Here is a 13,097-nt window from a genome sequence, read left to right as displayed (position 1 = left end):
CTTTGGTAGACTCCTGCATAATCTATTCATTGCCACTTCTCAAAAGAACAGTAACACCCTCCACTCTGCTATGTCTGATTCTATCACTGAATCTCTAATATTTTATAGAGCTTGTCGATCGAACATCAAAAACTTTGCGTTATTGGCAGTTGTATCATCCATAGAGATGCGTTGGCGTAAACGATAGCCAAAAAAATATTTTAAAATGGTCGTGGAACAATCTGATAAGCTGTTTTTTACTTATTGAAAGTGCCCCTCAGCATTTGCATTGGGAGATTTTTTTTTAAATCTTTTTGTTCTAATGCACATGAAACTGGAAAGAGCTGAGTGAATATGACTCAAAAACATAACCAGCTATCATCAGTATTTCTTTGTAAGCAACATTGTGAGCAACTTTATATGCACCTCAAAAAAGCTATGCAAATGGTGTGTTTATATTTGTTATAGAAAGACCATGTAACTGTCTTGAGGTGGGACATGACTCTTTGGAAATAGAAGCTAAAACCATAGGTCTTGTTCAGAAGTTTTATGCCATATTGTGGTAAATTATAGCCAAAGGAACAAGCAGGCCAAGTAAGAGTCAGTTTTTCACATGTTTGTTTTTTTTTTTTTTTGTTTTGTTTTTTACCACATTCTTCAGTACAATAAAACATCAAAAATAAAAAAAAACAACAACATGATTTTATATTTATTTTTTTCTAAAAAGTTATGTTGGCCTTTAATGCAAATAAAGAAGGTAATGCTTTTGCAGTAATCTCTGAGAAATAAAAACATTGTGTTGTTCATCATAACCAATGACCTGCCCATGTTTACTGTGACATGACAAATAACCCTGAGTTACCAAGTAACAAAAGCCCAGGGATTAGACAGAGTGCATTCATAGTCAGGATGGAACGATGGTGGGGTATGTTTTGACTTTCCAACCTTAATTTCTATCACTTTGTGCTTTTAGAAGATTACAGGGATGCAGCAAAGTGGTCAATGAGTCAGAGAGATCATTGATAAGGTAGGTAGGCTTTACTTTATCCAGGAAGTGACCATTGGCATATGTTACTATAAAAGCAGGAATGAAGTCGTAGATTTCATTTGCAGTGCTGTCTCCCATCATGGTAATGCATCCTCCACTCTGTCATTTATATTCTTCTTTTAGAGCTGAATTGGACATTTGGATCTTGTTTTATTTCACTAGGTGATTCTGGCAACAATGGGCTCTGTAAAATCCAGAGGGATACCGGTTCTTTTGCTGACTTTGTTTCTCTACTTAGTGGACACCTACACCTACAGTGATGGTACAGTAAATATTATTGTCCAATTTAAGTTTTAAATGTGTTGTTTGGCAATCTAAATTCTAATTCAAACTTTTCTAGCAGGATGTGAAGAATGCTCTCTGAAGAAGAATGGTCTTTTCTCCAGGGAGCGTCCAGTCTATCAGTGTATGGGTTGCTGCTTCTCCAGAGCATACCCAACACCTTTGAGGGCAATGAAAACTATGGCAAACCCCAAGAACATCACATCTGAGGCAAAATGTTGTGTTGCAAAGCACAGTTATGAGGTAATGGTTTTTGTTATACAGTTTTATATTCCCTTGCATTAAAGATAAACAACTATAATACCATGCTGTGTGTTTATGCTTCCATTTATACTTTTTTTTTTTTTTTGTATTTTTGTATTACAGACAGAGGTCAGGGGCATTCCAGTAAGGAACCATACAGAGTGCCACTGCAGCACTTGCTATTTTCATAAAGTTTAACACAGTACACATGCGCACCTCCTTCTAATGGCCGTTGCCTGCATATTTTGCTTATAAGTAAAAAAAGGTGTTTCTTGTCTCATAGCCTATCAACTGCTGTAGAAGATTTGTTGTATTGGATTTTATATTGGCAGCCTGTGATTTATTTGTGTGATTGTCAATGTTTGTATTAATGATGTGTAGTCATTATAAGTCTGTTCAAACTTATTAAAATTCTCCCAGACCGAAATGTTTTGTGAATGTGACTATATCTTTGTGAATATCTTTTTTGTTTGACTGGAAAGCCTAGGTAGTTGTTTTCTGTATAACATTCAGCAGTATATTCGTCTATTTACCATGGGCATGCAAAGCTTAACCAACAATACCAGTCCCTATAGATTGAATCTTGCATATTAACAATTAAAAAACAAGCAGGGTACAACAGTAAGGGTTCATATATTATAGGCTGATATCGCAAATGTTTTCATTTTTTCTGCAATTAGACCTATATATATCACATAACACTGCAAATTCTTATTCTGTATGTCAGTTTAGACTATCAAATGCCATGATGTCACACTCTTGTCGTCAGCAGGCCTAATTACTTGTAATTTGTGTATTGACTGTTATGTTTAAAACAAAAATCTACCAATGCCTAAATGCACGCCCATTACAGCAATCCCATTCACATTCCACAAAATCAGTAAATGAATTTTACTTGCTCCACAGATTCATGGATTTCAGGCAAATGATCCCTTCCTGATTTTAGGGATGTTGCATGGCAAAGGTCCTTGGTTATAGTAATAGGCCTAACTAGATAGTCCTATAGGGGAAAGGTTATTCACAAAATCCATTCAGTCAGGAAGGAATAATTTTCCTGAAACCCATGAAAACATAGACCGCTTGTACATTTAGTGCATCTGTCCAAGAGGTGTGCTATTAGAGTCATAGACATAACCATGAATTGGACAGATAGGGGGATATAGATTTATGTCCAGTCAGACAGACCCCACGATGGCAGGCCAGGGTTACCCTCCCCCCTTACGTGCGCGTGCGTGTGCAGCTCTGGCAGCGTAACATCTGTGCGTACGCGGTCGTGATTGTTGTGAAGATGGCGGAGGGGGAGACTGAGAAGGAATATAATACAAGAATAGCGTTTCAGGAGCTTCGAGAACGGTTTGAGGGTTTGACCACTGCTCTAAAACAGAGTCCAGATTCTCCACTGGAAGCCACGCTGCGTTTCTGCCAGGAGTTCTGCCAGGTTAGCTCACATTAGCGCTCCTCATCCCGTGCAGCCCACAGACCCTCTGGCTTCCTGGCCGAGGATGCGCGTCAACGTCTGCTATAACAATGTAGCTAAGGCGTTAGCAACACAGCTAATTGGCTGGTATTTCAAATTCTAATTGTCTTAAATGCCTTATTTGTGGCCTTCGTACAGGCTGCACGTCTTTCACAGTCTTGTATTTTCCAAACTCCTGTGTGTGCACCGCGTGTGCTCTGGCGGTATTTTTAAGGCTAAAAGCTAAAATCTGATCAATGCTGCTAACTGGTATGCGGTGTGCCTCTGTCCTGTTCGTGCAGTTCTATTTGAAAATGGACAGCAGCGATGTGTGCATTTTCTGTGTGCACTAAATACATGTTATAACGCAGATATAGCATGCATAGTTTGAAAGTACTTTGTAAAGATCGTAGCACTGTGCCTTGACGACTTTGCTTCTTGGCTACTTTGCTGCAGAAATGAATGATGTTTTCCAGATGCTGGCCCAGGCATTTTGCTAATTTGGCAAACTACAAATGCCATATAGACTAGGGATATAGTTAGCCTGGATTGTTTAGTAATGTTATATTCGTTTGTGGTGGCTATACGTGTATAGAGTGAAACTGGTTTCTGACTCCATTACACATTCCTGCCGTTTTTTGTGTGAGTCGCACGCTCAGTTCATGAAGTGGTGTGTCTTCAATACTCGGTTGGCCTTTCAAATTATAATTTAGCAGACGACTTTACTTATTATAGTATAAGGATAGTTTATCAGACGCCATCAACGTCTGCAGCCCTGTTCATTATCATGAATAATAGTTTAATTGTCTCGCGGGGTTCATTTTGTACAGGTTCTCGTGGAACATGCTAGCCGCTGGCAAACAGATGAGGATCCATTGCCTCAGCTACAGGTCTACACTACGGCCATCCTCAACTTTGCTAAGGCCGTCTCCAATCTTTCTCCCGAATGTGAAAATGTACCTCTCCTACTTGAAAAATTAGCACAGTGAGTACATCTTTTCTCATGTTTGTATTTGTTTGTCACACAATTCTCACAAATTTACATGTTTTGTGTCCTCAGGAGTTGTGTGGAGCTGCTGCTCCTTCTGCCCCAGCATGTCCCTGGTGCCTTATGGGAGGAGTTCCAGTCCTCCATCAAAGTTAGTACCATGATTACTAGCAATATAATGCTATGCAGCCATGTTTTGGTTCTACATAACTGAAAGTCTAACATAAAATATTTTTCAGATGGCACACAACCTTTTACAAGAAAGTGGAAGCTCTCAACTCAGCCTACTGGCTGTTTTAGCACAGCAAGAAGGTGTTTGGTCCAACACTACTCTCTGCAGCATATTAGCCAATGAAACTTCACAAACTGACAAAGGTTTGCTTCTGCTCATTTTGGTCTAGTAGTTTTGTTTATCAGGAAAGATTTTTATTATATCTTGTGTTTTGTAATTAACGTAAAATACCAGAAGCTATTTGTTTTTTCTGCATATCAGTGCATTGGCCTTTAGCTTCTGACATTATCAGTGACAATGATATCAACATCCTTGCTCTGCATTTGAAATTTTTAGATAATTCTAAAAATTGTATTACATTTCTTGAGACAGATCAAAGCAATTAATGACAAATAAATTAACTGGCTATTTTATTTTTGTTACATTCTCACACCTTGCATTCTTCTTTTAGTTCACAAATATCTGGAGTTTGAAGGTCCAAAGCTTCTGATAATGCGAATAAAACACCTTATCAAAATGGACAGTGTTGATAAAGCTGCTGCTTTGGCAAAGACTTGCTCAGAATATCCTGGATTTGAAGGGAAGGGGAACTTCAAACAGAGTTACCTTCTGTGCATCTGCGTGACAAAGAACCAGGAGCAGCTGATGGATGAGGTCAAATATTGATATTCTTGGATAGTAATAAACTCAACATAACCTCAAGTCTTTTTAGCCACCGTGTAAAACATTGTTTTGTTGTGTGTTTCTAATTACACAGATAGCATCAATAGACTGTAAAGAGGCTCTAGAGATGATCTGCAACTTGGAGTCAGAAGGAGATGAGAATGGAGCTTTGAGCATATGCTCAGCTTTTCTGAAGCGGCAACTTCTCCAGGGGGATGTTTATTGTGCCTGGTAAGATGTCCTAAACATTTTTCTTACAAAATAGAACAAAAAAAAAAATGTGTCAGTTATAACTGCTGTCTAACTCAAGAGAAAGCAAAAAATACTAATACTAAACTCAAACATTCTTTTTTACATAACATTAAACATATATTTTTTATTATTTTCTACAGGGAACTTACACTTTTATGGAGTAAACTACTAATTCGTCGTGAATCTTCTGCTGATGGATTTCTCAGTCGCTGTAAAGACATGGCTCTTCTATGTAGAAGTGTCTGTCACATTCTATTTCTTATCAAAGTCATCCAAAGTGAAGTAAGTTAGACATTTACTGTATATAGGTCTATGTGATTGTGTACAGTACCTGGCATTTATTGTATATTTGATTACAGATTGGAGAGGTGGGACTGCCAGTGTGCGTAGAAATGTGCATTCAAGCCCTGAAAATGTCATCTAGTGACCACAAAGAAAGCAAATCTACCATCTGCAAAACCATATCATGCCTTTTGCCCAATGATCTGGAGGTTAAACGTGCATGCCAGCTCACCGAGTTCCTGATTCATCCTACAGTGGACACATATTATGCTGTGGAGACATCATATAATGAGCCAGATAAAAAACCTGAGGAGGACGAAGGTCATCCAATGCCCAATTCTTTACGCTGTGAGTTACTGTTGGCCTTGAAGACTCAGTGGCCTTTTGATCCAGAATTCTGGGACTGGAAAACATTAAAACGCAACTGTTTAGTGTTGATGGGTGATGAGGCAGCTATAGTATCGTCTATTGATACTCTGAATGATACTGATGAGCAGGAAGTAGAAGGTGGACATGGAAAGCACCCTGAATACAAAGACCTGGAGGATTTTATGTTAACTACTACTAATGAACTTAATGAAATAGCTGATGAAAAAGAGAAAAATAGAGAGGCTAAAAAGCTGAGAGAACAAGGTTTTGTGTCAGCTCGTTTCAGAAACTGGCGGGCCTACATGCAGTATTGTGTTCTGTGCGATAAGGAATTCTTAGGGCACCGAATAGTCCGCCACGCTCAAAAGCATTTTAAAGATGGTATGTTTTTATGTCCCATTTGCGCTACTAGTTATGAAAGTAAGGAAGTGTTGGAGCCACATGTAGCATCTCATGTAAAGCAGTCTTGCAAAGAGAGACTTGCAGCAATGAAAGCCTCAAGAAAGTCAGCCAATCCACATCAGTCACCTTTACAAAATACCACCAATAACTTAATCAAACCTGAGCTGGAGAGTCAGTTGGAAAACAAAGCTGTTAATTTAGAACAAGCTCCAGCTGACCCTAGCCAAGACTGTTTCTGCCCTGTTACAAATTGTGCCAAAGCATTTAAATTTTTCCGAAACCTCATGGCTCATGTTCGCTCTCACAAAGATGATGAAGAAGCCATGCGCTTTTTAGAGATACAAAAGCAGAAAGTAGTGTGTCAATATTGCAGGCGACAATTTGTCAATGTCCAGCATTTAAATGATCACTTGCAGATACATTGTGGCACCAGACCATACATCTGCATACAGTTAGATTGCAAGGCCACTTTTAATTCAAATTCTGAACTCCTAATGCATAGAAAAGTCCATCCTGAATTCAAAGCCAAGTGCATGTTCCCCAACTGTGGGCAAATCTTTAGCGAAGCCTATCTTTTGTATGACCACGAAGCACAGCATTATCTAACTTATACATGCTCTACAGACAACTGTGGAAGAATATTCTATTCACAGGAACAGTTCTTGTCTCATCAACAGGTGCACAATCCATATGCTCCAGCAAATGTTACAACTGAAACCTCTTCAAAGACTCAACAGTCAAATAGCTGCAAACAGGAAAAAGAAGATACACTATTGGCCAGAGGTTACCCAGAAAAAAGCAACTCAAACACCCCTACTGACCAGACTCAAGCCAGCACAACTCCTTGCACCACACCCGACTTTGTAAAAGAACCAGTTAAAGTAAAGCATTCTATTGAAAGCATGCTAAATCGTATGGCAGAGACCGAAGGCACAGAACCAGATAAGTGTAACACTCCTCTAACAAATCCCACTCCAGTCTCACCTGAACTAAACGCTGTGCCTGAGATCCACCAGGCTGATTACAGAGCTGCAGAAGGTGGGAATTTACCACCGCCATATCCTGGAGCAGTAAATACCATGGATGTCCAACAAGGGGAAATGTTAAATAATGAATTCGACAAAACAATCCCTCAAACAATCGCTTTAGATCAAATCAAAACTGAAGTTCCATATTCCCTTCAAGATTATGTTCCCAGTACTCATCCAAGTAACAGTGATGAAAACTTGTACAGTTGCCCATTTAGTGACTGTGGGAGGTCATACAGCACAAACAAAAGTCTTTCTCGACATGTCAAGAAACAGCACCCAGAAATATTTGAGGACTGGAAACTAGCTAAAAAATATAACAAAGTAGCTAAAATTGCATCTAAAAAGGCCCCGGTCCCATCACTTTCACCAAATCATAGTCCATTGGGAAAAAGGTCGGTTACACAGTCAGGATTACAATGCACCAAACCCGAAATGCAACATGGAGATTACCATCCAGGCTGCTCCTCATCATTTAACCAGTGTTATTCAAACTCCATGGAGCCAGTGCCTATCACTCCAATGGTAAACCCATCTTTATACCCGTCCTGGGGTAGCCACACTGGAATGCAGCAAAATATGTCTCAGCCTTGGTCTTCACCTCCTATGAATAACTGCTACTCAGACCCTATAAACCTGGGTGACTACCCCACCCGCAGCTACTCTCATTGGCAGCAGGACCTTTATCCAACAACATCTGAAAAGGATTCAGCTGCAACAGTGCAAGACAGCACTGTATCACACAGCCCTTGTGATTCCAGTTTGATGTCACAGTATTTGTCCAGTTCTTTAATGCTAGACAATGGGGGGCAAATGCACAATGGAGCACATCAGTATGGGCTTGTGTGCCCTGAAAGCAGTGTTAGTGGAACAAGTGGAGATGTTGGGAAAAGCAGCACAGAGATGAACGAGAACAGTATTTCAACAGCTGACACTCTAAATGATGGAAGTTATCAAACTTCACACACTCCAAACTCTTGTCTTACTCAGAGCTCCTCTGGCGATGTGCCTGCAAAACCCACAAGTCCAAATGCTGACAAAACTATACAACCAGAAGTGGAGAAAACAGACAAGTCTTCACATCCTCTATGTGAACAGTTAGAAAATTCTGTAGATGGAATGAGTCCAAAGAGCAGCCACCACACAGATGATGAGTGCCCTGACGATGACTGTGAGACCTCAGATGAAAACAACAAAGGCCCAGATGACCAAGAAAAATCCAATGACTGGAGTAAAAGAAGCAAGTTGCCAGCCATCTTTAAAGATGGAAAAGTCATATGTAAGAGATGTTTTAGAGAGTTCACAAGCACCAAGTCTCTTGGCTGTCACCTATCTAAACATTCTGAGTGCAGGCCCTTAGATGAGATAGACCTTACAGCAGACCTTCCAACATCTTTTCTGGATTTTCTCAATGATCCTCTTGTCCCTGACACAAACGGAGTGGTGTGCAGTATGTCAAATGGGAATTTCTCACAGGAATCATGTAACTTTGCCACTTTGTCCCCTATGACACTAAAACAAGAACCGCTCAACACATACGGCACCGAATATTCTAGAAACCAAGAAAACTTAATTGAACTTTCAAATTCCTTCCATAAAACTGAGTCTGTGCAACAGAAAACGGGAACTAATTTTAACCTTGAACAAACAGTACTTGGAGATCCAACCTCTCACACTAGAAAAACTCAGGGCAAATCACTAGAGAAGAGGTTGAAACCATTTAAATGTGACCAGGAAGAGTGTGAATATGCATTTATGACAAAGGAGGCTTTGTTTAAACATTTATCTAAAATGCATGATTATACTCAAGAGATGATTGAAGAATTAAAAAGAACACCATCCAAATTGTCCCCATATCCATGTCAGATCTGCAACAAAACCTTTACCCGAACAACTGGTTTGAGAATTCATTATGAAAAAGTCCATCGGCTCTCTCGCGAAGAAATGCAGAGGTTAAAGATAAGTGCACGAAATAGACGGGCATTCAAACTTAACAAGAATGATGGTGCTATTAGCTGCAGTACTCCAAGTATTAGTACCAGTCAAAAAATAACACCCAACAATGCAGTAATAGCTGTTAAACCAGAGCTGTTGGACATTGCTATTGGATCTGCAACAGATGAAGAACCTGCTGCAGACATATTTACTGGACAAAGAGATGGGAGGAAAGTAGCACCTGAGGCATCAACTGTTACTCAGCTACCGTCACCTCCAAATTATTTCAATGATTTGACTGTTCCAATTGTCCCTCTTGATGAGCCCGAAACTGCAGTTATAACAACTCCTGATAGTGAATCCACAGTGAGCACAATGAAGAGTCCAGGTGGGACAAAAGAAAAGAAGAGGCAGTCAGACTGGTCACTTTACAACATAAAAGAGAATATAACTAATGCTGGGTATAGCTCTCCAGAGAAACCAAGCAGCTCAAAAAATATACAGAACAATTGTGAAACTTCTAAAAAGGAAACTGTGCAGAAGAAGTTGGGACCTAAAATGTATGAACTTGATGTGTACAGCCCATACAGACCATATCGCTGTGTTCATGAGGGATGCACTGCTGCATTTACCATCCAGCAAAATTTAATACTCCACTACAGGGCTATGCATCAGGAGTCTTTGAATCTATGTAACACTGAAGCTGAAGGGGAGGCTGACAATTATACAGACAGTATTGAGAAAGAGACTGAAGTAAGGTGCCAAGTTAAGAACTGTTCCAGGGTTTTTGAAGGAATAACAACATTAGTGCAACATTATCTTTTACTCCACAAGTTTAGCCGTGATAAAGCAACATCCATGATGGCAAGCATGAATATTGGAACATTCAACTGTGACCGTCCCGAGTGTGCTCTCCCCTTTGATTCAGTGGAAGGATATATAGAGCACATCAAGAATTTTCACAAAGAAATTGCAATCTCTGAAAGCGGTTCAGTGGATATAACATTCAAGTGTGAGTATGAAGGATGTGACCGTGTGTACAGTACAAAATCAAATCTGCTCCGCCACCTGATTAAAAAGCATGACTTTGTGTATGACCCTAAAATTAATGATGGGCGAAGGACCAAGTCAGTGGGATTGATCCCTGCATCGTGTAATGAAAAGGAGAATGTGGAAAAAACATCAAAAGCAAAGACAAAAAACATCGTTAAAAGCAAGGAGGGGAAGTTACCTGTACAGTGGACAAGTTTTGAAAACATGAACTTGAAATCAAAAGAAGAAGCATCAGCCATGTGCATCAAGAATTTTGTTGTGCAGTATCCATGCATGATAGTAGGTTGTGACGCTACAACGCGAGCTGAAAGAGATATTCACAGACATTACACACTCCATGGTCTTGCAGAAAAAACGATTGAAGAACATCGGGGACAGCTCATCTTCTGCAGAAAATACATTCGTACATTACCTAAAGACACGATCAAATGCGAAGGTCCGTCAGGTTCATCTGAAGAGTCTGATCATAAAAATGGAGAAAATCACTTTGAAGAGAAGCCAGTTGAGTGTATGGACAGTCAAAGCCAAGAGGATGCAAACGTAAAAGATAATCTTGCTGAAATTCCATCTTCCACTGGGACCAAAGTTAAAAGAGGACGTCCCAAAAAAACATCGCAAACAATGCCAATGTTTCCACAGAGGATGCGAACACTAAGAAATCGCACTACTGTACACAATTGGAGAGAACGCTTACAGCCCGGACTTGAGGGCACATTTCTTAAGTTCTTGAAAACCTCAGACACAGCTCAAGCTTCCAAACGCAAATTAAATGATGGATCTAACTGTGATATTCCTTCTAAAAGACAACCAACACAAAAACACAAATCTGCCATCAAATTGAAAATGAAATATAAATTAGCTCATCGAGGAAAAGACTGCAACATCTTAGTTGACTTCAGAAATCCAGTAAAACTTAAGTTAGTAAACAATGTAAAAATCGTTCTGGATAACACATTTTCAAACAGTGCAGATGTATTGTTAAAGCAGCTACAAGAAATGAAGCCCTTGGTTGTTATTAAGAAGTTGATCTCTAGTTGGTCATAAGAAAAAAGGCCTACAATACAATTTCTCTCAGGACTTCAGATGTATGCTGCAGAATCGATGTTTAAGATTTGCTCTCATTCTCATAATTAACAACAAAATGGCCTTCTTTGTACTTAAGATGTGTTGAAATTGTTTTATGTATGTATCTTAGCTAAAATAACCAGGTAATCTCTATAGGGCATAGACTTAGATCACTTTGTATTTATGCTTAGAATAAAACGATTTTCTTTTCTTTTTTGCTAAATGGAGATTTTTAAGACAAGTATGTTTTATACATCCCTATGGGATTTGACTTTTGTTTGTATTTATTTCATTAATTCTCAACACTAGTAGACCGATCTGTAATATTTACACGTCTTCCACAAAGTGTTCAATAAAATGTCACTGTCTTTTTTAACTCACTGTAAAATTGGTCAGTTGATTTCAGAATTGTATGAGTAATTTTCAAAAGCATACTACTATCATTTTGCATGTTTTTGCATTTAAATTCTTTTAAATCTATTACCTAAAAGATGTACAATTTAATGGTAAGAGTAAATATTTTTGACTTATTCTGCACCAATAAAAGATAACTATAGGATCAAGTTCTAGCTTGTTAATATATAAAATAAAATGTCAGTTTCATTCAAGAAAGATCAAACAGTAAAAGACAGTTGGCTGTACTCAGATTTTATTATATTATAGATACACAGACATAATGATGTCTGAAATATTTTTATAGACAATTTACAAGTTTAAAATAATGCTAGCATAAATGTAATTAAACACGTTTAGACTCATAAATCCATGAGCTGTAGTATTATTCTGCTGCATACTCAAATAGCTTTATCATAGCTAACACTCAAAAAGTCTAAAACATTCTGTATAGTGGTAAGATGGTAAGTGCATATAATGCATATAATATATGCATATAAATTCTTCTACTTTGCCCTTTTGAGGAAGAGCAGAATAAAGAATAGATGTGCACATGATTCCAATGGAAATACAAAGCTAAAATCATACTTCATACTCCAAGATTCTCCATGATGATAGATGAGTTTTATGCGAAACATAAAAGGAATAACACTTTCCTCCAGGACAGGTAATAGTTTGTGGAAATGCAAGCCCACTCACACTAAAGATGCATGTTTCTTCAAAAAAAAAAAAAAAAAAAATCAGAGCAAAAAAACAAAAACAAAAAATATTCAAAGTGAAAACAAGCTTATATTTTAGCCCATGTTTGGAAAATAAAAAATTACATGGTGCACTATTTTACTATTTGGCTTCAAACTTCTATTTATCTTCATTTAAATTTCTCTCCTCCTACTCAAACAGGTGGAATCCTTGAAAACTATACCTACATTCACAAGTAGTTTAAAAAACCTAAAGAATGCATAATGGGATATAACACGAGACGTGAAATAGACCTGATAATAAAAAAAAAAATCCACTTTTGGGTAAGCTGATGACGATTTCACTGACCTCCACAAATCTATCCAGGAGACATCCAGCAGGGGGCACCAGCCTCAGTCCAGAATGCACAACACGACCCAACTAATGTTGTTACCTTGAAAAACAAAGACAATTAAGATTTACAACCAAATTTACGTTTTATTCATTCAGTTTACCTTCATGGTATTGCATTAGATATACGAATTTTAACCAGATTTAAACGATAGTCTTGAACGCCTCATTTGCTGGTTTCTCACATGGTTTCCCCTCAAACGTCAACCTTAAATGCATGCCATTGGTCATATTACTCACTAGATGGCGCAAGTATACCATTTTCTACTGTTGGGATTGTACAATTTAGACAAGTATCGAAGGCGACAGCAGCGCTCTACTCTGATTGAATATATCAC

General features: G+C 38.5%; 2 protein-coding genes across 3 annotated transcripts; both read left to right on the top strand.

Annotated features, from left to right (window-relative positions):
• The first annotated feature begins 1,032 nt into the window (after positions 1 to 1,032).
• LOC117390273 (glycoprotein hormones alpha chain-like) lies at positions 1,033 to 1,976 on the top strand. 2 transcript variants are annotated; one of them, XM_055231057.1, is made up of 4 exons: positions 1,033 to 1,109; positions 1,190 to 1,289; positions 1,371 to 1,552; positions 1,676 to 1,976. In XM_055231057.1, the coding sequence occupies exons 1-4, from the start codon at positions 1,107 to 1,109 to the stop codon at positions 1,748 to 1,750; spliced, it is 360 nt and encodes a 119-aa protein (XP_055087032.1). In that variant the 5' UTR covers positions 1,033 to 1,106; the 3' UTR covers positions 1,751 to 1,976. The 2 variants fall into 2 exon arrangements, with proteins under 2 accessions (XP_055087032.1, XP_033843868.2); XM_033987977.2 differs by having other exon boundaries at positions 1,368 to 1,552.
• An 841-nt stretch (positions 1,977 to 2,817) lies between these two features.
• Positions 2,818 to 11,661, top strand: znf292a (zinc finger protein 292a). Its single transcript, XM_033987970.2, has 8 exons — positions 2,818 to 2,990; positions 3,839 to 3,993; positions 4,069 to 4,147; positions 4,236 to 4,371; positions 4,680 to 4,882; positions 4,986 to 5,122; positions 5,284 to 5,425; positions 5,503 to 11,661. The coding sequence occupies exons 1-8, from the start codon at positions 2,841 to 2,843 to the stop codon at positions 11,254 to 11,256; spliced, it is 6,756 nt and encodes a 2,251-aa protein (XP_033843861.1). The 5' UTR covers positions 2,818 to 2,840; the 3' UTR covers positions 11,257 to 11,661.
• The last annotated feature ends 1,436 nt before the right edge of the window (positions 11,662 to 13,097 follow it).

The sequence above is a fragment of the Periophthalmus magnuspinnatus genome, chromosome 22 (assembly GCF_009829125.3).
Source record: "Periophthalmus magnuspinnatus isolate fPerMag1 chromosome 22, fPerMag1.2.pri, whole genome shotgun sequence".
NCBI lineage: Eukaryota > Metazoa > Chordata > Actinopteri > Gobiiformes > Gobiidae > Periophthalmus > Periophthalmus magnuspinnatus.
This window is presented reverse-complemented; position numbering and strand designations above follow the sequence as displayed.